A 26,531-nucleotide genomic window follows, 5' to 3' on the forward strand; every position below is an offset into this window, starting at 1 on the left:
ATTTGAGGTTTTCGCACACACCATGTTCATGCATATAATCCTGTACAACTGTCCAGTTCTTTGTCTCAATCTGTGCCACACTGAGCTGTGACGTAGATCGAACCCTTGCATTTGCTGTTGCAAGTAAAAACTTCACCTGATTCAAACCTGCCTTGACTCAAATTCTTTTATTACAAACACTTGGGTTGTTTAATAAAATAATTTTTTCTTTAACAGATGGAGATGTGTGTATATGTACTGTATGTATCGTGTATGTATGTACTGTATATGTGTGTGTGTGTGTGTGTGTGTGTGTGTGTGTGTGTGTGTGTGTGTGTGTGTGTGTGTGTGTGTGTGTGTGTGTGTGTGTGTGTGTGTATGTATGTCTGTCTGTCTGTCTGTCTGTCTGTCTGTCTGTCTGTCTGTCTGTCTGTCTGTCTGTATGTATGTATGTATGTATGTATGTATGTATGTATATAGATAGATAGCTAGATAGCTAGCTAGATAGATAGCTAGCTAGATAGATAGATAGATAGATAGATAGATAGATAGATAGATAGATAGATAGATAGATAGATAGATAGATAGATAGATAGATAGATAGATAGATAGATAGATAGATAGATAGATAGATAGATAGATAGATAGATAGATAGATAGATAGATAGATAGATAGATAGATAGATAGATAGATAGATAGATAGATAGATAGATAGATAGATAGATAGATAGATAGATAGATAGAAAGATAGATAGATAGATAGATAGATAGATAGATAGATAGAACTGAGTACCTTAATGGATAAGTGGTGGAAGAAAGAAGGAAAGAGAGAAAAACAACAGCAATAAAGTAAAAGATGCTTGTGTAAGAGAAGCCATTAAGCAGTGGGTCAATAGTGGCGGACAAGCAGCCTGAGTATTAAACTGATCATGACATTAAGCTAAAGGCAGAGAGGGCCTCTAAAGACATCCTTTTGGCAGCACTTTATTCCTCCGCAGCGCAGTATTTCATTAAGTGCCGGATATAATAGATGACCCATTGATTCTCTCTCTCCTTCTCCAAGTCACCCTGTCCACCACAGTTTCCCCCGGCCGTCAAAAATACCGCTACATCTCCGAGTTCTTTCGACAGTCGCAAGCAATCACAAGCAAACATTCATCTTGATTATAGTCCACTCTAGGCCACGGGAGCAAGGTCGGTTTTGTCTATCCATCATGTCGCCGCCCGGCTTACTAGAGAAGGAAGCCGGTTCAACTGCAGCTACGCACGCACAATGCAGATTTTGCTTTCACGGTGAAAATTGGAGAAAAAAATAACCAAGAAGGCTTCTGGTGAGGGCCGAGAGATGAAGTACAAAAATGTATGACATTTTGCCCTGAAACTTTTTCTGATACTGACTTTCTCTATATTTCTGCTGAATATCCAAGGCACACCTGAGATTTTTTAATAATTTACTTTACAGTGTTGTGGATACACTACAGTGCGCAAAGCTTCACTCCCTTACACTCAGATTTTTGAAGGTCATATCAACAGATGCAGTCAGATCTATAACTAGGTGTACCTCTTTACACAACAGTGCATTTGTAGTTGTCAGTGCAGTGAAGTGTGTCTCTTATAATCATTTTAGCAGTATACACTACAGCCACTAGAGTGCAGACTGTGGAAAGTGGACAAACACTGTATAGCTGTGACCTGATCTCACCATTGAGCTTCTGAGGGGATGAATTGTAGTCCGGTATATACACAGTAGGTTTAGCACATTTAGGGGGGACGAGGAGGCAGCATCCACCATGGTTGACACTAGTGTTTTGGTGGTCTTTTCGTCCCATTCTTTGCTCATTAAGTGAATAAACGTCATATTAATACATTAAGATTAAGAAAAGGTTAAAGCCCCAAATAATACAACGATAAGATAAAACTGGAACTAATTGCTATGTAGTAAATAACAATAGGGCAAGCTAATCCTAAATACATTTAACCATAGAGTACTAGAATATTGTTCTCAAGTAGGAAATAAATGGTGCCTGGAAATCCAGACCTGCCGCTTGCAAAATAAAATGTTCTCAGTTTACTAGCGTGCTGCATAGAGTTAGAGACAACATTTGTGAATGGAGACAAATATTAACATAAAGTATAAATATTTAGATTATAAGACCCATAGCTATATACGTACATAAAACTATAAGTGAGTCATAATCATTAATTAGAAGATATTTAATACAATGCTACAACATGTATTATTTCCCCAGTTAGTTGGCAGCTGTGGTGTTGTGGTTTCGCAAATAGGGCATATGGATGTGAATATTAATGTAGAGTATATCAATGTTGTGTTTTTGTTGTCTCAGGCTTGCGTTACCGTGGAATAATCATGAGAGGGTCCTCTACCTAATGGCCCAAAAATAATAGTGAGGAATGTAGGCACTGCGTGTACTGCAGTAATATGTGCATGATGAGGAAGAAAATTATCATTCACTAAATGTGTGCCATTTGGCTAAATAAACAAGGAAATAATCAGTGGGCAAATTCAAAGACATGTTGGAACTAATCATTAGAAAACTGCAGAAGCTCAAGTTACTTAATCATTATTTACCATTGTTTTTCTTGACTTAGAGTAACATATTTGCTCCCTGGTTTGTTCCCATTTGGGTCAACTATTTCTCCTCAACGCTCTGATCTCCTTCCACAGTTAGACCGTCTGCTCAGAGTGTTTTGAACTGGATTTGGCCGGCAGCTTTTTTCTATACTGTACTCCATCCGTGCTCAATGCCCCTTGTGTGTTGCTGTTTCCATTTCCACTCGGCGGCATCATTTACACGGAACTCTTACCAAGCAATTCAACTGGGAAGTGTCAGCTGATGCACAAGACTGCACTCACTGTGTGTGTGTGTGTGTGTGTGTGTGTGCGTGCGTGCGTGCGTGCGCGCGTGTGTGTGTGTGCGCGTGTGTGTGTAGGCCTATGTGCGTGTGTGTGTGTACGTGTGCGTGGGCGTGGATGTCCCTAAAAGGCCAGTAGCAATATCACTGCGCATTAAATGTGATGGATCACCCGCACACTGCCACACAGTTTAGAGCTGCAGGTGTAAAAAAAAATAAAAAATAAATAAATAGTTAACACATGTATCAGGAACCCGGGGAGAGCAGTGTGATTTTTTGGGTGTTGATGCTATGTGACAAGGGAATAATGATGAAACGCAGCAGCTGTCTTACCCCTGACCTGGATTGCTACAGTACACCTGAGACACACAGGCAGTCAATCCTCCCAACACAGCGGGTTCCCAGTCGAAAAAAAGCATTGCGTCTAATCCCGTTTGTCAACAGCGAAGACACGCCTGTATTCTGGGGTGTCGTTGAAAACAACACGTTTCAAACGCATAAAATCTCAGGATGGCTTTTCATGGCTTTACATAGTGTGCGTGTGTGTGTTCGTGCGCGGGCATCGACACCTAGGTCAGCGAAGTAAGTGAGCGATGTGCTTTAGACTGTCAGCACGAGTTACTCTGATGCAACATCACAGCCCAGTGTGCCATGCATACACAAACATTTCTCACATTCACTTTCTTGTGAGTTTATCTGCTCTCTGCCACGGAGGCCTCAACATGAAAGGTGTTGGATTACTCGGCGTACATCTCTACTTCTCCGTGGCAAGGCAGGCATAAATAATAAACATTATCAGTTTCCCTATTGTTTGTCTTTGATGCAGGAGCAGCCTCTTTCTGTCAGCCCAGCTCCCGCCTCTTCGCCTCTGTTGGCTTTGATGCACAATTAACGAGGTTATACCCAGACATCCAGTCAGTTAGCTCCATGACACTTGTATACTCGCTGGGTTTTATCACTGACACCTGTGTGATGGGAAACCGGGTTTTGTTTTTTTGAATGTGTCCTTGCAATTACAATGCCAGAACATGTGCGAAGAGGCGTTCAAGTCCCTGCACCTGGGTTCACAAATACAGACTACATTTTTAAACTCTTCCTATGATATGAACCAATTCTATGTTGGTGTAAATAAACAACCCTTTCTCACTGTTACTGTTACCGTTTCCTCCACAGAGATAGAATAATGCTTTGGCTTTGGCTTTGGCTTTGGCTTTTGCTTTTCTTTCTTTCTTTCTTTCTTTCTTTCTTTCTTTCTTTCTTTCTTTCTTTCTTTCTTTCTTTCTTTCTTTCTTTCTTTCTTTCTTTCTTTCTTTCTTTCTTTCTTTCTTTCTTTTATTGCACCTGTTTATTTTGCCCAAGAATGACCTTTCTCTCTTTGGATGTGTTCCCCCTTTGAAGTGTATTCCCCTGCCTGAGACTGTGGTGCAGCTAGCGCCCAGATGATGACAAATGGCAGAAGAAAGAGCCGCTCCGTGACCTTCCCAGCACTCAACTCATTTGACTTTGATGTGTAAAGCAGAGCATTGAATGGAGCCGCATCTGGGCTTTAATTTTGGTCTAAATTACAAACCCAAATGAGTAGAGCATTAAGTGAACAATGGTGAGGTGTAAGCATCCATGTTCTGTTCCAGTGACACAACAGTGCCACCTACTGGTACGTGTGTGTGTGTGTGTGTGTGTGTGTGTGTGTGTGTGTGTGTGTGTGTGTGTGTGTGTGTGTGTGTCTCATTTTTTCACTGTATAAACATAGGTTTATGTTCATGTATACACTTAAAGATCCCCTTCAGTCATATTAAAGCATCTGCTGTGAATCACATGTGTCTGATATGTTTTTTTCTCCTTCTCCCTCATTAAAAAAAATCAAGGATCTATGAATATTCTCTTACTTGTCCTTTAAGAGAAACTGGTCACAAGATGTTTCCTCTTTCACTGCAAAAGCACATCAGTACATTTGGACTTGATGTTTGAAATTCCAACAACACATGCATTTGAGTTAGTTCTGTAAAATAACTTTCACTTCAGCAATTTGTTTTCGCAAATACAGAGTCATGACACGTGACCCCAAATCGAGCAAACATTGCCGAGCACGGTCGCGGGCACCATTTATTTTAGACTATTAACCTACCGTTAAGAGTCACTTGTCCAGTCTTACTGTATCTGTTTTTACCTATTTAACGCACATAGTATTGTATTTTCTTTTAAAGCAACTGATCTCTTCTATGGATCTGTTTTTGTGCTAACTGTTTTGGATCAACAAAGTTTATCTCAGCCTTTCTCTAAATGATTTATGGTTCAGTGTGCAAACAAATCACATTTCAGGGGCGGCAGTGAAATCATACTTTGTCCTCCAAGGGAATAAAAACCTCCAAATATCCATGGCCTTCTGTTTGTAACCTACTCTGTAATTGTGCAGTCAGTGCAGCTGCTTAAATTGTCCTGTTGTTTTTTAAGATGTTAAAGAAGCTGATGTATGCAAAACATTGTGCTAAAAAGCAGAATACAGTCTCCTGTGTCATTGGTCCTGAGATCCCTATGAAATGTGATTAAATCAGCACAATTGAATTGTTTCCACTGTACCTTATCATGCAGAGATTGAAACCCTATTGAATGGCACTGTGGTTGCCATCGGGGAAATGTCTTATCAGTATTTAGATTCATTGACCCTTAGAATCGCTCGTGCTTTAAATTACACTGATTTCTATCAAATTATTTGAATTCTGAGGAAGTTGCATTATAGCCCCACTGAGATGTCTGTAATTACATGCCTTGTCCTCCTCCAAATTGAACTGGGTTGCTGTTTCCTTGAATATTTTAAAAATGTTTCCAAAATGACCACACAACAGGCTCAGTTTAAGGGTTACATTAATATTGGATTGCCAAGGACCAGAAAGCCAACTAAAACACTTTGTGGAGCTGAGAAGAAGTGCAGTGTTAGTATCTTTGGCTTTGTAAATTCGAGTGACCCTTTAAACATAAACATAGTCATTTGAACTATTGTTCATACAAAAATATTGATTATAGCAGCTTTAAGTAAAGTTGAGGGACCAAAATCAGTCTTGGTTTTAGGCATAGAACATTTCACAAAGAGTTCCAGTGAGAAATCGGCCTGTGTGTACACTCAACTTTAGTTCAAAACCAATAAATAAACCTTTAAACTATAATTTCAGTGATCACACCATACGGCAGCTGGTATGTGAACAAACAGAATTGTTTAAGCCTTTCCTCTCTTGCTGTACAACCTGTTCTGGATTTCTAGCATGTGTTGAATTATACAATGTGTGTGATGACAAAAACGAAAACCTGGTCATCTCATCAGTTTATTCCTTATGTCTTTGCCATGCCTTGTCTGTCAGTCAGCCTCACTGCAGTGATATGTTGTTTCTAGCCCAGTCACATCCAAGTCAATGAGCCGTGGGAGAGCAGCAGACTAAAATAACTGGCATTAGGACTCGCACACACACACACACACACTCATCTTGAAGGCGTATGCATTATAGATGTCCACTTCACAATGTGTCACATCATGTCTTGATTTGCATGCGTAACATGCATTTGATCTTCTTTAGGCAGGAATAATAACTAAAGCAGAAAGATCTGAGAGATTTTCAGTGGTAGAAGAGGGAGAGTCGTGGAGCTCGACACTAATGAACACCTCGTTCTACAGAAGCTCAGAAACAATGTTGAGTTTTGGATGTTTTTCCAAAGTACAGAGAGGGGGATGGGGGGCTTACTATGTTGAAGACTTAACTATGCCTATATAACTGCACTGCAGGTACCACTTAGCAAGAAAAAAGAACATTTTAATTTGGGCAAAAATATATTTTTAATCCCAACCCCTATGTCACTAATGGCTCTAAACATCTACACCTCAGAAAATCATACAACCCATCTGTTTACTACCAGCCATTTCATAGCTTCTTGGGATGTGGGTGTGTATGTTTGTGTTATTCATTGTACTCAACAGGGTTACTGCTGTTTAGGGTTGCAAAATTCCGGGAATTTTCAAAGTTGGAAACTTTTCATGGGAATTAACGGGAATTTATGGGAATTAACAGGAATTTTGGGAATAAACGGGAATTTACTAAATTTAAAGCAACCCAAATGCACTAAATTCTCCTAATTATGTTATTTCAGTCCAGGCAAACGTTCTAGACTGTAAAAAGCTGTTTTTCCAACTAAGTTTTAATATATTTATGAACATTTAATTTCAAATCAGATTTTTTCTGAAGTTTATTGAGATACCCAACTTGATATCATATATTGATTTTTACTAGACCAGGTTTACAGAGGCTTCAACTGGGATTTTAAATATAGTTGGGGACAATATATTTTAGCATAATCTTGACTAAAACAACCAGATTTTATGCAAGTACACTTGGCAAATTGCACATAGCACACATCCTACTGCAGGAGTACTGAGGCCACGCCCCCTACGCTCTGTGCATTCCTCCATCACATGGGGGGCCTACCTACTTCCACTCAATTTTCATTTCACTTCAGTAGTCAGTCTAGGGGTGGTGTGTGTACATGAAATCTGCGCGGCCAAATTTTTGGTTATCCAATCAGCGAACAGAGCGAGTGGCTGAGAACGATGACGTCGAAGTCGCGCTCCAGTTTCAGTTGAATGCTGCGTTCGTTTATACTCGGAACTCCAAATTTCCGACTTGGTAGTTCCGAGTTTCGACCTGTCTGTGTTCCAGTACATCTGCTCGGGAAAGTATGGACGCCTACAACCTTTCTCATCCAAATAACTTAACGTTAGGCTCTAGCAAGTTACTGTTGCCAGGTACCGGTAGATCCATAGACTACAATATGTAGTGAAGTCGGAAATTTCCGAGCTCCCTGTACAACTGAAACGCACCGTCAGAAGGCGGCTCATGACATACGTCTGACCAAACGTGATGCGATTGGTTGGCTAATCCAGAGTAGACTAGCAGGAGGGGCCCTCAGATTTTCAGGTACCCCTACCCGAGGTAGAACAAACCTCAACAATGATTTTTTTTATCTTTAGAATGTCCTGTTCATGAAATTGATTCTTGAGCACTTTTATCTTTGGGCGAAATATGTTTTTTTGGTTATTCTTTAGAACTTCCCCAGTCCCTCAAAAAGAGACAAATTAGGCCATTCCGAATAGGGGATATGTGACAAAAAAGCCCATAACTTGGGAATGCTCACTCTTTTCTTCATCAGATTTGCTGAGGTACTAACCAGGTGTCTGTCCCACATCACCAAAAATTAGAATGTAATTTACCAAAACATTTATTGAAATAGAGTCCTGTATACATAGCTTTAGTTTAGGTGGAAATGGTACTTTTGTGGTGATAGGAAAAGAGGGTTCCTTTACTTTTCTCTCAAATATCACCAAAACATAAATCCCTGCCAAATATACCATTTATGTATTGTCTAGGATGCTATTGAACAATAACCAGTGGTTGTATGAAGATATCTATTACAGTTCAATTTCTAATGAGATTTCTCTAGAAGTACTTCTGCACTGAAATAGCCATATTAGGACATTCCGAATGGGGGATAGGTGGCTTAATAGCCTATAGTCCAGCAGATATGTGAATGCATTGTGCTTTTTATGATACAAACATGAGCTTTGGCACACTGTCAGAGCATGTCCTAAGGAAGATTTTTAGCTATAGGGCCATCGCCAATTTTTCCTATGGCGCCCACGGCGGCCACTTTTAAAAATGGCCACCAGCAGCTCTTGTAGTACCAGTAGCTTGGGTTGTAGAGCACCTAGGATCTTGATTATGGTGTCTAATCCTACATTTTCAAGGATGGACAAGGCAGTGGTGCTATTTAAAACATGCTAGAAAGTACCCAAATTCATATTCTGGCATTCAGGGAACAAAAAATTGTGGTAAAACCTCCAAATATTAGCGGAGTTATGCATATTTTCATGAATTACAGAATCAGTTCATGAATTGTATGCTGACCTTATATTGCTCTAGGCTCCGAAGGAGCTATGTGATATAAACAGTTACCACAATGAAAGTACCAGGCAAGGTAAGTTGCAAGCAGTAACTTTTACTCACATAAAGTTGTAGGTCACACCCAAAACACATATGCATATACTGTTCATTATTTGAAAATAAAAACATGGGCCATTTGGAATAAACAAGTGTTGTCAATAGTCCTTTTAGTCTGTATGTTTTGTGATCACTTCGGTTTAATCAATCACTGTCAGTGGTTCTCTGTTAAACTGTCTGTAACTGGTCCTGTGACAGTTCTTAGAAAGGATGTGTGTATCCTGGCGACTGTGGAGTATTTCATGAGTCGGTTCCTCGTCCTGGAAGGATCACACCGGGAGCTCTGAATGGAGAGGGATCTTCACAGTGGATCTCACTACGTGTAAATGTTATACAATAATCATACTGAAGCATAACAACATTGTTAACACCACACAATGTAGTGTGTACTTCCCCTTTTCTATGACCAAGCCAAAACCGTTTGCCATGATTCGCCATTCTATGAATGTGGTGAAGAAGGCAGTGGATATTCTGAATCCTGGTCAGGTATTAATCATCACTCTGGATCAACCTCTGTATACAGTGGCAAAACAAATCCAGTGGACTTGGCCAGCAGCTCATGGTGAAGATAACTTTATTGTGATGTTTGGTGGGTTCCACATTGAGATGGCAGCAGTCAAGGTACTTGGCGTCATCTTGGAGGTAGCATGTGGACAGGAGCACTTGTGCAAGCTGGAGTTGCTTCAACAGGGACAGCCGATTCCTTTATGAAAGCCTGTCACGTGACACCCCTGCCATGCTCATCAGGTCACAGCCAGCAGCCTATATCTTCTCCTGCAGAGGGCTTTCACCGAGTACATACATTACCTGGAGGAGGGTAATAATCCTCTGTCCTTAGAAGACTGGTGTAGTGAAAGAGCTTTGTCATGTCCCCAGTTCCACTTCTGGTCCATTGTCCTGCAGCTGGAAATAGATTAAATTATCTATGTGCGATCAATAAGAGAGGCCAACTTCCTACTCTATATAGATGGCCTGACCAAGATTGTGCTTTGGTTCTTTGCTTTGGAACACACCCACTATGCCAGATGGATACCAGTCCACTTATAGGACTGATGTCGAGTAGACCAAACATGCACAATTGGCGTTTGCAAGAGAAGTTAAAGAACTAACTAGCGCTATACACTCACTGGCCACTTTATTAGGTACAGCGGTTTTCTTGTTAGCACATAAAACTTATCAGCCAATCGCATAGCAGCAACTCAATGCATTTAGGACCTGAACAGGACAACTTGTTAAAGTTAAAACCGAGCATCAGAATGGGGAAGAAAGGAGGTTTAAGTGACTTTGAACATGTTAATGTTGATAGTGCCAAAAGTGCTGGTCTGGGTATTTCAGAAACTGCTGATCTACTGGGATTTTCATGCACAACCATCTCTAGGGTTTACAGAGAATGGCCCAAAAAAGAAAAAATATCCTGTGAGCGACATTTGTGTGGATGAAAATGCCTTGTTGATGTCAGAGGTCAGAGGGGGATGGGCATACTGGTTCAAGATGATAGAAAGGCAACATTAACTCAAATAACCACTTGTTACAACCAGGGTATACAGAATACCATCTCTGAACGCAAAACGCGACCAACCTTGAGGCAGATGGGCTACAGCAGCAGAAGACAGGACAATAAAAGTCTTGATTTGGTTGCGAAAGTCAGATGGTAGGGTCAGAATTTGGAGTAAACAACATGAAAGCATGGATCCATCCTGCCTTGCTCCATCAACTATGCCATGTTAAAAGTCGCTTAAACCCCCTTTTTCCCCATTCTGATGCTCAGTTTTAACTTCAGCATGTTGTCTTGACCACGTCTACGTGCCTAAATGCCTTGAGTTGTGGCCATGTGATTGGAAGATTAGCTTTTTGTTTTTATAAGCAATTGAATAGGTGTACCTCATAAAGTGGTCGGTGAGTGTAGAAGACATGGGCAATCCATTCAATGAAAAGAGCACTGTAGATCTTCTTGTATTAGATACTAGGGACGTTGCAGATGAAGCAGTCATTGACACTGTCAACCAGGTTGAGAAGCTTGGACGGGACCAGTATGACGCCTATGTCAGTGAACGCCTGGTCAACCAGACAAAGCCAATCAAGGAACACATCAAAAGGAACAACCTCCCTTTATTTAGCCGGCCTCCAGTCCGAGAGAATTCCAGGACCCAACAACAGCTCTCATCCCTGAAAAGTGACTGCTCCCTGTTCTCTAGGCTTTATATTGTATCCCAGATACGTGATGGAAGTCTGGATGAGTTTCTTTTAGCTCGAAAAACCAGGCATGTCCACTGGAATTGTCACAAATGGGCAAGCTAAGAACTGGAACCAAGTCAGACTTGGTGGGCTGTTTGGCGAACCTGATTTCATCACAAGAGAACAAATTCAACCCCATTGTACAGGTCAACATACTTGATGGGGCTCGTAAACATGCTACGACCTGGTGCTGCTGAGACCTTTTCTAAATATGCACAGAAGGTGTTCTCACCATACATCCTGTCTAAGCTGGAGCATGTCAGCAGAGTGGATGTTGTGTGGGATCAATATTTTCCTGACAGTTTAAAGGCGGAAACACGCAGCAAGATAGATGCCAGGAAGGAGAACAGTTCAGCCTTGTTGTTGTCAATGCGCAAAAACTTTGTTTTTCAGGAATGGCACTTGACGGCTCAACTCTTCTACGAACTCCCTGAAGGGCCTGACAGACGTCAACACTGAAAAACAAGTGATTAGCAACCATCATGCTGAAGTCCTCTGCACTCAGCCTCGAGATGTAGAAGTTCTTGCACTATGCACACATGAGGAGGTAGATACCCGCATACTACTGCACCTTGGAGATGCTGTGAAGGAAGGGTATAACAGTGTATCAATATGCATAGTTGACACAGATGTGTTAGTACTGGCAGTGACTGCAGCCCACTCTCTCAACATCAATGAGCTGTGGGTTGCCTTTGGAGCTGGAAAGAGTTTTCGGCATGTAGCAGCACACAAGATGGCAACGGCACTAGGTCCAGAATGATGTATCGCCTTGCCGGGGTTCCATGCCTTTACTTGATGTGACACAGTGTCATCTTTTGGTGGCAGGGGTAAGAAAAATGCGTGGGATACATGGAGGAGCTTTGACGATGTCACAAAAGCCTTCTGTGCATTTTCTGCCACACCTGACTCCATAGACAACTGGATGGAGCCTCTGGAGCGATTTGTTGTTTTGCTATATGACCGCACCAGCAGCCAGGAATCTGTCAATCAGGCAAGAAAGCAGCTCTTCTTCACCCAGAAAGGAACATCAATTGAGGGACTTCCAACACAAGCAGCACTGATGCAACACAAAAAGAGGGCTGCCTACCAAGCTGTTCACTGTTGGGGACATATGATGGTTTCAGCCCCTGAACCCCCATCACCAGGTGAATGGGGGTGGAAGTGGAAGGCCACAGGCAGATGGGAATTTCACTGGGCCGCACTACCAGGATCGATACAGGCCTGTTGTAAACTCCTCTGCTGTGGATGTAAAAAGTGGTGCAGTGGACATTGCAAATGTGTCAAGGCAGCACTTCCGTGCACTTTGCCCCTGTGGTGGACTGTGTTTCAGAAATAATTATAAATGTGTTGATGGTTTTATTGTTATTTAATTCCCTGAATGCCAGTATGTATGTAGTTTAGCATGTTGTAAATAGTACCATTGCATTCCTCATTCTTGTGCAAGTAGAATTAGGCCAATTTTGTATGTTCAAATGATTTATATGCATACGTGTTTTGGGTGTTACCTACAACTTTATGTGAGTAAAAGTTACTGCTTGCAACTTACCTTGCCTGGTACTTTCATTGTGGTAACTGTTTATATCACTTAGCTCCTTCGGAACCTAGAGCAATGTTGACTTACTCAGAGTGGGTTATGCGGATAAAATATCAACCAAACAGGCTAAACTGATGTATTGTTCAGGCTTTGAAAAATATATTTACTTTAGTTGTGTGCTGACCTTATATGCTTACAATATAAGGTCAGCATACAACTCATGAACTGATTCTGTAATTCATGAAAATATGCATAACTCCGCTAATATTTGAAGGTTTTACCACAATTTTGTTCCCTGAATGCCAGATATATGAATTTGGGTACTGTCTAGCATGTTTTAAATAGCACCACTGCCTTGTCCATCCTTGAAAATGTAGGATTAGACACCATAATCAAGATCCTAGGTGCTCTACAACCCAAGCTACTGGTACTATAAGAGCTGCTGGTGGCCATTTTTAAAAGTGGCCGCCGTGGGAGCCATAGGAAAGATTGGCGATGGCCCTATAGCTAAAAATCTTCCTTAAGGAATGCTCTAACAGTGTGCCAAAGCTCATGTTTGTATCATAAAAAGCACAATGCATTCACATATCTGCTGGACTATAGGCTATTGAGCCACACATTCGGAATGTCCTAATATGGCTATTTCAGTGGAGGAGTACTTCTAGAGAAATCTCATTAGAAATTGAACTGTAATAGATATCTTCATACAACCACTGGTTATTGTTCAATAGCATCCTAGACAATACATAAATGGTATATTTACAAAAGTACCATTTCCGCCTAAACTAAAGCTATGTATACATGACTCTATTTCAATAAATGTTTTGGTAAATTACATTCTAACTTTTTGGTGATGTGGGACAGACACCTGGTTAGTACCTCAGCAAATCTGATGAAGAAAAGAGTGAGCATTCCCAAGTTATGGGCTTTTTTGTCACATATCCCCTATTCGGAATGGCCTAATTTGTCTCTTTTTGAGGGACTGGGGAAGTTCTAAAGAATAACCAAAAAAACATATTTCGCCCAAAGATAAAAGTGCTCAAGAATCAATTTCATGAACAGGACATTCTAAAGATAAAAAAAATCATTGTTGAGGTTTGTTCTACCTCGGGTAGGGGTATCTCGAAAACTAAAGCCTTTTTTGAGCACTTGCTGCTAGACTATAGGCAGATCCAGATTTTAAACTTCAACAGACACCCGCCCCCAAGTGAGTGAACGTTTGCCAATTACAGCACTTCCAGACCTTCTGTACAAATGAAATTAAGTACGATGGTCTGGTTGGACCAGGCTAAGGCATTTGACTTTATTTATTGAATGGGTGGGGTGAGACTGATGAGTAATATTTTACTCGACATTCATCTTTTTGTTGTTCAGTGAAATTATTGATTGTTCATAAAATAATCAAAACTTGATAAAGTTCTTCTTACAAATAAATCTGTTCAAATGTAATGTGTTTTGATTGTATTATTTTGCATGGATGTCTGCCTATGACAAAATGTAGTGTTTATATGTTTAGATTTATGTTTGGTTATGAAACACATTTAAATTACCGCCATTTAGTTAATTCCTATAATTTCCAATTTTGAATATTCCCAAAATTCCCGAGCGAAAGTTCCCGTGGAAAGTTTCCGGAAACTTTCCGGTAATTTACCGGAAACTTTCCACCCCTTTGCAACCCTACTGCTGTTTCTGCTTTGACACAATTAGCTTTTACATGCAAAGGGGGTGATGTATGTGCACAAAAGGTACAGACCATTGGATTAGTGGGTAAGTGTTCTCACTAATACACTCAAAATCTGCTCTCTAGTGAGTTATTCCTACCTTGGAATCCAAGCTCAGTAAAATATAATTGTACGCATGAGCTCAAAATACATATTTTCTGTATATTTAATTGGATTCAGGTAGCTTCTGCTAGTGGGGTTTCTTGCTACTCTTCCTTGGATGTATTTGTACACACAACAAGTGTGCATGGAGGAAGATGACAGTTATAAAAGGAAAAAGAAGAAATTATACAAGGAATGTAGAATGTAATACAAATAAAACAATTAATAGCAGATGGTTAACAACAACACTGTATCCTTTATAAAGACGAAGAGTCCACAGCCATTCAGGCTGTACTGGGCAAAATGTTTTTTGTTGTGCAAACTGGACAGATTGGATGCGTTTTCAACACTTGTAAAGAGCTGCCCACTCAGCTTTCTCATTCAGTCACGTCTTACTCATGTCCTTTAGAAGTCACTGTGTGTAGGGCTGCTGACAGGGGGGACAAAGTGTATGTGTACTGATTGTGTAAGCGCTCCTGCAGCAACTCCTCTGTTGACAGGCCAAAGTCATGTGGGGCTGATGGCCATCAGGTTACACAGCCCCTCTCTGTATTATTATCAGCCCAATACAATGGAACTGTTAAACAGATGGGACTTAGTCACTAGACAATATGAGTGTTTCCCTCCAGCTGAGCACATGGCTGGATTTACAATGAAACCTTACTCAATATAAGCATGACATAGGTGAGTTTACACAGATGAGGAAAGATTGCATTTGAGACAGCAGCAGTCCATGAGTACACATAGTCCTTATGAGTAAGGATATTGACATTCAGTATTTGTTGAGCTTTTTTGTGTGTGTACTTCATGTTGCCTAATCAATACAAACCCTCATAAGGGCTGCTGCAACTAACAAATATTAATGTCAACTTGTTTATGCTTCCAATAGTTTACTAATTTGAAAGCCCGAAACCATCAAATGTTTGGCTATCAAAATAGTTGCTGATATATTTTAACGGCTATATCGCTCATTTACGTCAACAAATTGTTCAAGAAATTCGTCAAGCAGTTTTCCTGCTCATATTATTAAAAAGTCTGTGATTTTGAATTTGATCATGACGACTCCTGCAATCATGATTTTCGTCTTCCCAGTGGGTTCCTCCCTGTGACACTGGTGTCGTTGATCTTGCCCATGAAAAGGATACTCCAAGTGTAGTTCTCCAGGATGAAAACCATAAAGAGTTTGTACATTTTGATGGATGTTGGCAAATCGAAGAATATTAAGGCCCTGTTCTGATGTCAGGGTCAGCCGTGGTAGAGGCAGTCAGTCTAGTTTGAAACACAGTGCAGGTCTACGTAAAATGCCAAAGCTTAGTTATTTCAGGACTGCTGCTCAAGCAAATACTTCCATGTTGTTCATATGAACTTAAATCATCTTAAGACAATGTTAGAATCATTTGAATATATAGATTCATTTCAGCTTGCCCAATTCAGTTAAAATGTTATAATTGGAACAAACACGTCTAATCCAATAAATCAGTAGTTGCTCCCTTTGAATACATAAATTGTTCACTCTATGAAACCTCCACTTCCTTCATCTTGCCTTCATCTTGCATCTTGGAAGTATTGCTCTTACAGGGATTAATTAAAATATAAAATAAAAACGGATTAAGAAGTGATATGTCTTTTGATGGCATGCTGTAACTGTACATTTTATCTCATGTGATGAATTAAAATATCAGAGCTGACAGTAGTTAATGGCTCGATACCTTTTAAACAGTATGCTGTAATTATACCATGGCACCTCTCAAAAGCATTACACATCATTCTATCAAACATTTTGGCCTTGCTTATTAAACGCTCAATTTCTACATTTAATGAATTCCAAATGTCACATACTTTTTACATCTTGAGTCTCAAAAATAATATAAAAACACTCGTATTCAGGGTGCTTGCCATTACTGGGTACTTTGCTGCAGTTGAGCAGATTTTCACCATTATATTCCACTGATCCATGAGACTGAGCTGCCAATTCTTATTAAAAATGAACGAGGACCAGCATTTTGTGTCCTGCTCCAAGAGATTTCTGTCAAGGCTATATCTTTACAGATGCAACACAACTCACTATACACAACATGGCTCAAGAACCACTAGTGTGTTATGGGGATTGTTGGTGTAGAAATGTGTTGCCTATGAGTTGCATTAAATGTGTATGAGCTCGGGGCACCCAGCTGGCTTACCGGGTAGAGTGCGAATCATTAAGGCTAAGTCTTTGTTGCAGCGGTGCAGTGTTCAAATCTGGCCTGGATACATTGCTGCATGTCATCCTCTCCCAATTTCAACTCTGCACTACTCTATCACATAAAGGTAAAAAACACCCCAAACAAAATAATGTAAAATGTGTATTATGAGCTCACAATAATTATCGGCCAATTGCAGTAATCACCAGAGATCAGTGGCTTCAGGCGTAAATATAGAGGTACATATAAAGTTCCTTCGCTCAATATTTTAACAAAAATAGGTAAAGTTAATCCTATTGGGTCTAGATAATTGGATAGATTAACTCAATATAAGTAAGAAACTGACATAACATACAATGCCTGTTGTTCATGACTTAAGTCTTTATTACACTTCATGTTGAACATTTTTTGAAAAGCAATTGCACAATAACACAATGGCTCGATGTGTTAGCAGAGGCCTTAAGTGATATATCCCACTGATGTTTTTATTCACATTAAAATGCACAACAGTCAGGTAGATACAATATATTTAGACATGTATTCACGTAGTCAGGTTTATTTGACAAATGGTAATAAATGTGTGTTGCTTACAGTCTGCAAGAAGATAAAAAACACTAACATTTCTGTTGTCCTATACATCAAACGAGCTTCTATTCATCATTCCCCTCAATGATCATAATATTACTGTGACATATACAGAGCTTTTGGAATGTCCTTTCCCTATACTAAAAACCTATTATAATTGTTGAAACAGTCATTTTCCTTGCATCTTTACATGGCGGTGGGGTCACTGATCTTGCCCATGAATAGGACGCTCTTAGTCGAATGCTCCAGGATGAAGACCATGAATGGTCTGTCAATTCTAATGATTTCGGGCATACTCATGGGCATGATCTCGATGGTGGTAGCGGCAGCTGCCTCTGTTCCCGTTTCGTCCACGCTCAGCACTGCTTTGTGGGACACCTGTGGAGGAACAGTGGGGGGGGGGGGGGGGGGTCAGTACTAGTAGACTTAGATCACAAGTCCCTGAAAAAAACTTCAAGCTAGCAAAGGATCAGCATCTACTCAATTCTAACTCATTTTAAGCACTTGAACATTCTTAGATGAGTAAAAGTCATGACATAAAGTAGACGAGATTCCTTTAAAGCATTCGATTCCTATTGACAAACATTTTGGGGGCATGTTTGCCGATCCTACCTTTGAGACTTTGAGCTTGATCTCTTCAGACATGCCAGAGAAATCGGCGCTGTCCGAAAAAGCGTCGGTTACGCCCATTTCTTTCAGCGTGCTCTCCAGGGAGGCATCGGCAGAGATGGAAAACTTTGGCATGAACAGATCCACAGAACTGCGGAACACAGTACATTAACAGGGTCAGGAATAACTGAACATAACACTTCAAATACACCAATCCAGTCAACATTTTTTCAGTCACTTCTTTATCAAGGTTATTATTATCTAGTCACTTAATTTGCTGTCTGCCTGCATAAAAGCCTATCACATGCCAAAGACATTCCCTATTATCCTAAAAAAAAAAACGCACTCTGTTATCTTCAACACACTTTACAAGCACAGGGAAGAGGATTCAAAAGAAAATGGAAGTCCTCTCTTACCTCCTGAACAATGAGTCGTGCCAATGCCTGATGTATTCCTTGTTGATGTAGCCCTCCACCTCTTGCATCTTGCCTTCATCGGGCAGGACGATCATCATGGAAGTGTTGCCCTTGTAAGGCAGCATGATGACGATGGTGTGGTTGTCGGAGTCCTGATAGAATTCATAACGGCCTGTCCTCATCATCATGTCCACCTGTACCTTGGTGTTCTCATCCACATTGAAGTTTACCTTTGAAGTCAGGTTACCATCGAAAGGTTTCTCCCATTGCCCTGTGAGAGGCAGCGGAGGATGGTGGAAAAAAATGTAGTGATTGTATGTCAACTCAAAATGGTGGCGGTAACTTGTTCTGAAATGGTGCAATATCTTGAACTTCTTCTCAAACCCACCGACAGGATTGCTAAGTTTGGTGCTATCAGGGTCAAACTATGCTACAGTATAGACTATGCTATGTCTCTATGTGTTCATCAAGGCTGCTGGCTATGTGCATGCATGGTCTGTAACCTTTGAGAACTTATCTGTATGAGCATGTGTCTTACCTCTGAAGTAGACGTAGTTCAACAGCACCATGGCCGTTTCAGGGTCCAGGTCCTTCACCATATCTCTGATCTTATTTTTGGTTTTACTGGCAATCAATCTGTTTATCTCGGCTGCAGCCTCGACGGGATTCTTAAAGTCGGAGTCAAAGATATGACCAGCGTAGGATTCCTTAACATCATTCAGGAATTTTTCCGCTGGAGTGAAGCCAGATCGCACGGCGACAGCGTTGCCAACTTCCAGCAGCTGATTCTTCTGGCTGTGGCCAAACATGTGGAAGAGATGCTTGTATGCATCGTCGACCTGCATCTGGTTTAAGCTGCTGTAGCCCAAGCTGGAGAACAGCTGCCTGTGGGTTTCAGCTCTGGCCCCTGCAGACAGCATGGACAGGGCAGTGGAGATGCCCAGCGGTGAGAAGAAGATGTTCTTTCCAGCAGCAGTCTGGGCATTCAGACTTTTGTAGAGGGCAAAGCCGAAGTCGGCATTTGGAGGGGACAGTGTGTGGCAGCTCATCTCTTCATCATGGCTGTGTTCAGCGTGTTCACCGTGTGCGTGTGCGTGGCCGTGGCCGTGGTGGTGGTCCGCCCAGGCAGCAGCCAGCAGCAGCGCTGCCAGTGCATAACTAGTAAAGATACTATGCATCTTTACAACCTGTCAGTGGAAAATCAGGGGAGGTTAGATGCATTCGCCACACTAGCTCATAGTAGTATCAGATGATATTTTGAAATAATAGTATAGTTTAATAACAAGTGGAAAGTAGCTCATTGCTCATATGTATTTACATCTACCAGGTATTTGAACAACTGTACACCACAAAGCTTAACTTTTAAACCTAATTTTGACCTTTTTTAATCTAATACATGTTCAGTTAAAGTTAACATATATTTCAAGAAAGGGTCATCCTTACCTTCAGTGTCACAGACAGTTTGCCAGAAATCTTCCCATTATATACAGGAGCTCTGAGAGTCAGCTGATAGTTCAGTCAAAAATTAACCAAGTCCAGCCCCTGTTCTCTGTCCTTAGATATCAGCCAGATTGTCTTCAGTGATGCAACACAGCGTACTCAGCACAACATACCGGTAGATAAAGACCCAATGGTGGGATAGTGGTCTGTTTGGGTTTGATTTGCTTCACATACCTTCATGCTCACATCAATCTTAACATACTTAAATTAATCAAAAGATAATAAATCACTGGCCTTTCAATACGCATTGAAATAAATTCTTGTAGAGTAATTCTGATTTTCACTTGAAAGGTTTGCTTTTTTCAAAAAAATAGGTTAAAATCTAAATTTGCAATAGGTGTGAATGTGAGTGTGAAAGGTTGACTGTATTTAAAGGTGTGTAATTGCTCCATGTGCCTATGGAGAATTTACAGAAAGTACATTGGCCTTCAAGGACAAGAAGCTATTATATTCCATTTTAACAAGTCTGCTCTGGAAAACGCCAATTCCCTTGACACACTGCACCTTCAATGTGTCAGTCCTGTGACTGACTGGCAACCTATCTGGGGTATACCTCACTTTTGGTCCAATATACTGAAGGCTCTGACTCAAAACTAAACAAACTGATAACAGGGCTGTGACACAACAAGGACCAAATGCAGAGTGTTGAGTTAGCATGATGATATCAGAGATTCATTAAAACTGAGAAACCTACAGGCAGCTTAGAAGGCAAGGCAAGGCAATTGCCTAAAAGTCCAGTCTGATTTGGGAAGCAGGTGTGAGGATGGTAGTGGCAGTCATGTGATAAGGAAAGGAGGGAAGCCAGAGAGCCTCTGGTTGATGCAAGAAAACTGTATGAAGGGGAATGATCCGGGGAATTAGAAAAGCGGCAGGAGAGGAGGGTCAGAGAGACACTGTGACATACCTTACGGATACAATACAGCTGATCAGAATCTCATTCTCCTCTATTCTGCCATCAAATGTGTTTTGCAGAGGTGTTCTTTGTTCACCTCTGCCTGCCAGTGCAAAAGTGCTGCGCTCCTGAATGACAGCCTGCTATACATTGTATTATGCTCCATATGCAAGTGAAAATGAAGAATGGGCAAATGTGAAAAATGATCTGTTCACACCCGTGATGGACTCTGTTATGAAACCCAAAAACTGACGACACTATGATGGTAAGGAGTCTTATATCTCTACAGTCTCTTTCTCTTTAGTTCATTTTGTTGAGAGTCACAATGCCCTTGACCTTTTAACTCCAAAATCTATTCAGCGCAATCTTAAGTTTATGTGGATATTTGTGCAAAGTTTGAAGAAAATCCCTCAAAGCGTTCATGAGATATTGCACTGACACAAGAATGGACAGGACAGACAGACGTAAGCATGGACGTACGGACGGACAACCCAAAAACACAATCCCTGGAGCGGAGGCATAAAAGTGATAGCTGGGGCCCCTTTTTGATTGATAAGCTGACATTTCTGTTACTTGTGATAGATTTTTTTGTCCTATTCCTCAAACTATTCATCTATTCATCATTCCCTCAATGAGCTTAATGTCACTGCGACATCTTTATACTGCTGTGTGATACTGAGGTAAGGATGAGCTAATGTCCCAAAGCTACTGCACTCCACTGCAGTGTGAAAACATTACACTGTTTTATGAGGGTCTTTGTTTTTTTGTAGGAGAATAAGCCTAGATGTTCTTGCAAATCCTTTCCCGATAATTGCATACGGCTATAAAGAGATGTTACACAAGGAAAATAGGTTGCGGAGTAAAAGAATGACAAAAGAGAAAATGCTTTTGTGATGGAAGAAAGGTGTTTTATGTTTCTTTGCGAGAATAGCAGAGATTCAATCGCAGGGATGAATCACAGCTATTTAAATGTCTTTTCATCATTTTGTGAAAATGGAGAGAATGGACAATAAATCATCCTGTAATGTTTGAGAAATGGGAGGTAAAACAAAACACTTTTCGGTGACTTCACTGATACTGCCTGGAATGCATTTTCTTCCCAAAGTGATGTGTCGCACCATGGGGAAAAATTCAATACGAAAGCTTTAATGTAATGTAAGTGAATGCAGTGAATACCAGTGGCAATGGGAAAAAGAAGGAAAAGGAGGGCTCAATGTTCACTGTCGTCTAGACATCTGTAGGATCGATAATTCTCCCCATGAGCAGGATGAGACCCGTGAGACGGTCGTAGATTATGAGCATGAACGGTCTGTCAAAGGTAATTCTCGGGGGAAAAGAGAAGTCCAGAGTGGTGTCGGGTCTCCCCCCCTCTTCTGACTTGGTCTCTTCCACCTCCAGCATAACCTCATGAGGAGCCTGAGTGTAATGACAGAGACACAGGAGCACGGAGAGAGCAACAGAGAATAAAGAGCGTAAATGTGCAATTTAAGATCACTTTTTCTCTAAATCAGGGAGAGGGTTGCAGAAAATAAAGAGCATAAATGTGCAATCTAAGCCTGGAGAAGGTGATTCTAGGGAATGCTTGTTGTCAAAATCACTTTTTGTCAAAATCATGGAATATATCCTCACGATTCGCTACCTGTCCGTACTGTGTGCCCTGAAAAAAAAATCCAGTGTTAATATACACTGCCTAGGCTTTGTAAACTGGTATGTCAACAAAGGATATGTAAACAAAGGGGGCCAACCCTACCTAACGACATGTCTGTTTACAGAGCCTAGGCTGTGTATTCACACTGCGCACACACAGTACTACCAGTAGCGGAGTGTGAGGAAACATTCACTGATTTTGACAAAAAGTTATTTTGACAACAAGCATTCTCCAGAATCGCTGACTCTACCTTTGAGGAGATAGGGGCGAGGAAAAGGTATAGCTCAGCAAGTCAACAAAAGTGATTTTCTTTCCTGCTGGTATTATATTAACCTTGATGAGTTTCAGCATCTTCTTCTGTGATATTCCTGAGAAGTCCGCTGAGTCGGAGAAAAAGGAGGATACCCCTGAATTCCTCAGGAGGCTTTCTAAACTGTAGGATTTCCTCAGTAGAAACTTAGGGAAACGTATTTCTGCCCGCCTGTGAAAATAAGAATCAATGTGTGAATGAATGGATTTGCTCTGGGTCGTCTTGTTACAGCATGTGAGGCCTGTACTGCAGGCTTTCACGCGCTGATGTGTACAGAGAGCGGTAATTACTGCTGACTTAGAATCTACTCAGCACCATTCATCATGCTAACAAACAACTGTAAGCAAGTGACTGCAGGGGACCAATGTGAGAGAGATCAATATGCAGTGCCCTCAGGGATAGGCAAACACACATTATAGAGCAAATTCTGCACACAGACACAATGCTACACTGGACATGCTAACCCTTGCGTCATGCACAAGCTTCACCACTCAACCCATATCACACACAGAAAACGAAAATGTAAAAGACCCCTGAAATCAAAAGTAGCTTTGCATTGGTAAAGGGTCATTTCAGCCTAACTACGAACAAAAACAACAGCAGAAAAACAAACATGTTTTCGGTAACACTTTACAATAAGGGTCACAAAAAGTCAGTTGTTACTGAGAAACGAATGAGGAAGGAATGGTGAGTTAAAGAGTAGGTACTGAGAGTATGTTATTCAAGCACCATTGATTAGTTACTGTAAACAGACCAGGAGTTAATGTTGTAATGAAGCATTAGGTAATGATAGGTTAATGAGTAGGTACAGATTCACTAACGGTACATGAATGGACATGTTAGCATTCGTTAATGAGTATGATGCATTACTTTATTTGAAGATACACAAACTGCTTCACAGTAATCATTAGTCAATGAGTAACATCTCATTAATGATCGATCCAGTATTTTAACTTATTATTCTTATGGAAAATTCATGTGTCTTTCTTTAAAAGCTTCTAATTCATCCGACCCAGTGTCTCCAAATTATTTGTTCACACAAAATTCCTCAGATTTAGCCTCTTAATTTTCCTCTCAAAGTGCACCAGATTCATGCATTTCACAAAGGTAAAAATAAATCTCCCAAGGTGGCCTACCCCCGGACCCCCCAAGGAGGGCCGGGATCTCGGGCTGGCTACTATTTTCACCCAGCTGCACATTGGAGGCACTAGCAGAAAAACACTGGGTGTGTGAATGACATTAATCAAAAGTCAATCATTTGGGCAGCGCTATCATCAGAGAGGGGGCCCCTAATCATATTCCGCTTAGGGCCCCATCAGGGCTTGGGCCGGCTCTGTCCCTACCCCACGGGGTGTGCTATTATACAGTGTTTTGATTTTCCACAAGGGGACGCTATTGTGAAGTCCTGACTGAAAAAACTTTGAGAGGCCACACCCCGTACACCGTCAGTCAGATTCACTTGAAATGTCTCACACAGGTGTACGTTAGGGTGCTCTACAAAAAAGCCTCTGGGACCATATAAATCCGCCTGGGAATATTTTCCGCTAATTAGCATAAACTGAAAAACAGGGTTTTAACCACAACTTTCTCAAATGTAACTGTATTGGCACCATATTTCTCACAAAACCTCAGGGGATTATGACACACGTCTCTCAAAAATATTAGTAGGCTAGCTTGAAAAACATGGCCGCCTTTGACCAAACTGTACTTTTAAAATCTCTGCGGGATTTTCTAGTTTTCACTTTGCTGCTGACACTAAAGTCAATGCAAGATTTTAGGAGAAAAAAAATCAGGTGAAAGGGTATCATTCCTGACATGGTTTGTTGCTTGCTCTTGTCAATCATTATGAATTCCCCACCTACCCCGGTTTCAGGTTGTTAAGCCAAAAGCTCATGCGGCTGTCGGAGAGGCATTCCTCCAGGGGCTGCAGCTCGGCTTTAGGGAGCAGGAGCAGGGAAGCCAGGCGCTCTGTATGGACCAGCCGCACCACTGTGGCAGAGCAGTTGGTGTCATATAGCATCATCACCTCGGAGGAGTCGTCCCTGAACATCATGGCCACGTCCACACTGGTAGTGGCGTTCATATGGAAGCTCCTTGACACGGTGTGGCGTCGTTCAAATGGTTGACGACCTCATTGATAAAGGGAACAGGTCATGAAATTTAAAATAAATGGACATAGATACAGGTTGAAAACTATAGCTGCATGATATCAGAAAACATGCAATATGCGATAACATTGTTGAATATTGCAATGGCGACCACTTGCTATAATTAAACAAATACTTAAATATAAAGTGTTAATGTCTTTCGGCTTTAAGTTCACTGCCAACAAAGACCCCAGACAGTAAGTAGATTATGCATATCATTATTGTGGAGCCCTATTGCATACCTACAAAAAAACGCCCGCTGTGTAAATTTATTACCACCAACTGTAACAACTAGGCATCTGCTCTTCATAAAGAACGATGACTGATGAAGCAGGTTCTCAATATGCTATGCAGTGGGTGGTATTGAATTGACAACATGGGCACAACTTGGAAATGTACTGACTTAACTTTTTTGCAGCAGCTGGCGCAATTCATTTTCATTTAAACATTTCATTGAAGATTTCCATTGTTTTTGAATGTATTTTTCTGTAGTGCAAAGCAATGAATGGATACATCCGTCTGATTGTTCATACCCGTTGTGTACAGGAATGCTACCCAACTGTGGTTTGTGAATATGGCTATGAATGTACAAAAGCTTCAACTTGTATCAACCATAAAACAAGTACCTTTGAAGTATACATAATTGTTAAGTTCAAGTTTGTCAGAGGCTCGCAAGTCTTTCATCAACGTCTCAACGCTGACGTTGAAGGCGGAGGGTCCGGTGTGCTGCGGCGTTGACAAAAAACTATCAAAGTCTAGTGAGGGTTTTCCGTCAATATGCAGGCTGTTGAACAATCTTAACTGACCCCCTGCATGAAACCCATCCTCAGTTCCAGGCCTTCCCTTTGACCCATCATCTAAATCAGAACTTTGTCCAGCATTTGCACCACCAATATCCACCCCTGCTGTGGCCCCAATCCCTGCTCTTGTTCGGGCTCCAGAATCAGACACGGCCCTTTCAACCCCGCCTCTGGCCCCTCCCTCCTGGCTAGTGAGGCTGTGTTGTAGATCTGTGAGAGCAGATATGGTGGCGTCCACGCTCTGCTGGGTAGAGTTGGCTGCCAGTCCCAAGGCCTCCAGGGCTTGGCTGCGACCCCAGGACCCAGACACTCGGGACAGCAGGGCCAGAGCAGACGCCAGGCCCAAGGGCGAGAATAAGATGTTGTGCTGTTGCCACGGCTGCCGGATCCCGGGATGGGCAACGATGTTGGTGGCCAGGTCACGATAAGGCGCAAAGGCCAATGCTGTGTTTAGGGCGGATGTGTTGAGCTGCTGCTGCTGTTGATGGACCTCTTGTTCCCTTCGCAAAGGACCACTGAGGGGTTTCTCAGGCTTTGGTAGAATCGACCCATCTGCTGGGTAATGCGTAAGCCATAGCACTGTCAGACATGTCAAACTATACATAACACACATCATCGACGCTCCTTCTCTAACCATCCTGGCCTGGCCTGATTCAGAAAAGCTGCAGGTTGATCTCACATGAGACACGCCAAACTCCAGCTTTAGGGAAGTGTTATTCCTGTGGATCGGTGCGGGGGTGGCATTTGGTGTTGAAAGTATATATCGATCTCTCGGGCTGAGCTTTTGACCTGTGGGTTGAGCTCCAAGCAAACAATGGCAGCGTGTTTAGTTTCTCAGAATTTCAGCAGCAATGAACAAGTGTGTGTGTGTGTGTGTGTGTGTGTGTGTGTGTGTGTGTGTGTGTGTGTGTGTGTGTGTGTGTGTGTGTGTGCGTGTGCGTGTGCGTGTGTGTGTGTGTG

General features: G+C 41.4%; 2 protein-coding genes across 2 annotated transcripts; both read right to left on the minus strand.

Moving 5' to 3' along the window:
* Window positions 1-17,435: 17,435 nt before the first annotated feature.
* Window positions 17,436-19,452, minus strand: LOC307266161 (alpha-1-antitrypsin homolog; the record flags this gene model as incomplete). Its single annotated transcript, XM_080048102.1, has 4 exons — window positions 17,436-17,627; window positions 17,862-18,009; window positions 18,275-18,545; window positions 18,813-19,452. 4 exons carry the CDS (start codon window positions 19,450-19,452, stop codon window positions 17,436-17,438), a joined length of 1,251 nt encoding a protein of 416 aa, XP_079904228.1.
* A 2,164-nt stretch (window positions 19,453-21,616) lies between these two features.
* On the minus strand, window positions 21,617-26,443 carry LOC307265878 (alpha-1-antiproteinase S-like). The gene is made up of 4 exons (XM_080047705.1): window positions 25,398-26,443; window positions 24,487-24,754; window positions 22,648-22,795; window positions 21,617-22,082 (listed from the first exon to the last, which is right to left on the minus strand). The coding sequence occupies exons 1-4, from the start codon at window positions 26,206-26,208 to the stop codon at window positions 21,894-21,896; spliced, it is 1,416 nt and encodes a 471-aa protein (XP_079903831.1). The 5' UTR covers window positions 26,209-26,443; the 3' UTR covers window positions 21,617-21,893.
* Between the last annotated feature and the right edge of the window lie 88 nt (window positions 26,444-26,531).

This window comes from Ammodytes marinus (assembly GCF_949987685.1).
Source record: "Ammodytes marinus genome assembly, chromosome: 19".
Taxonomy (NCBI): Eukaryota; Metazoa; Chordata; class Actinopteri; order Uranoscopiformes; family Ammodytidae; genus Ammodytes; species Ammodytes marinus.

Coding starts and splice junctions, on each gene's coding strand:
- LOC307265878 (XM_080047705.1), bottom strand. CDS start 26,208: ATGGTTAGAGAAGGAGCGTCGATGATGTGTGTTATGTATAGTTTGACA. Junction 24,755..25,397: donor CAATTATGTATACTTCAAAG/GTACTTGTTTTA, acceptor TTTATCAATGAG/GTCGTCAACCATTTGAACGA. Junction 22,083..22,647: donor AGATGCTGAAACTCATCAAG/GTTAATATAATA, acceptor CATTACACTCAG/GCTCCTCATGAGGTTATGCT.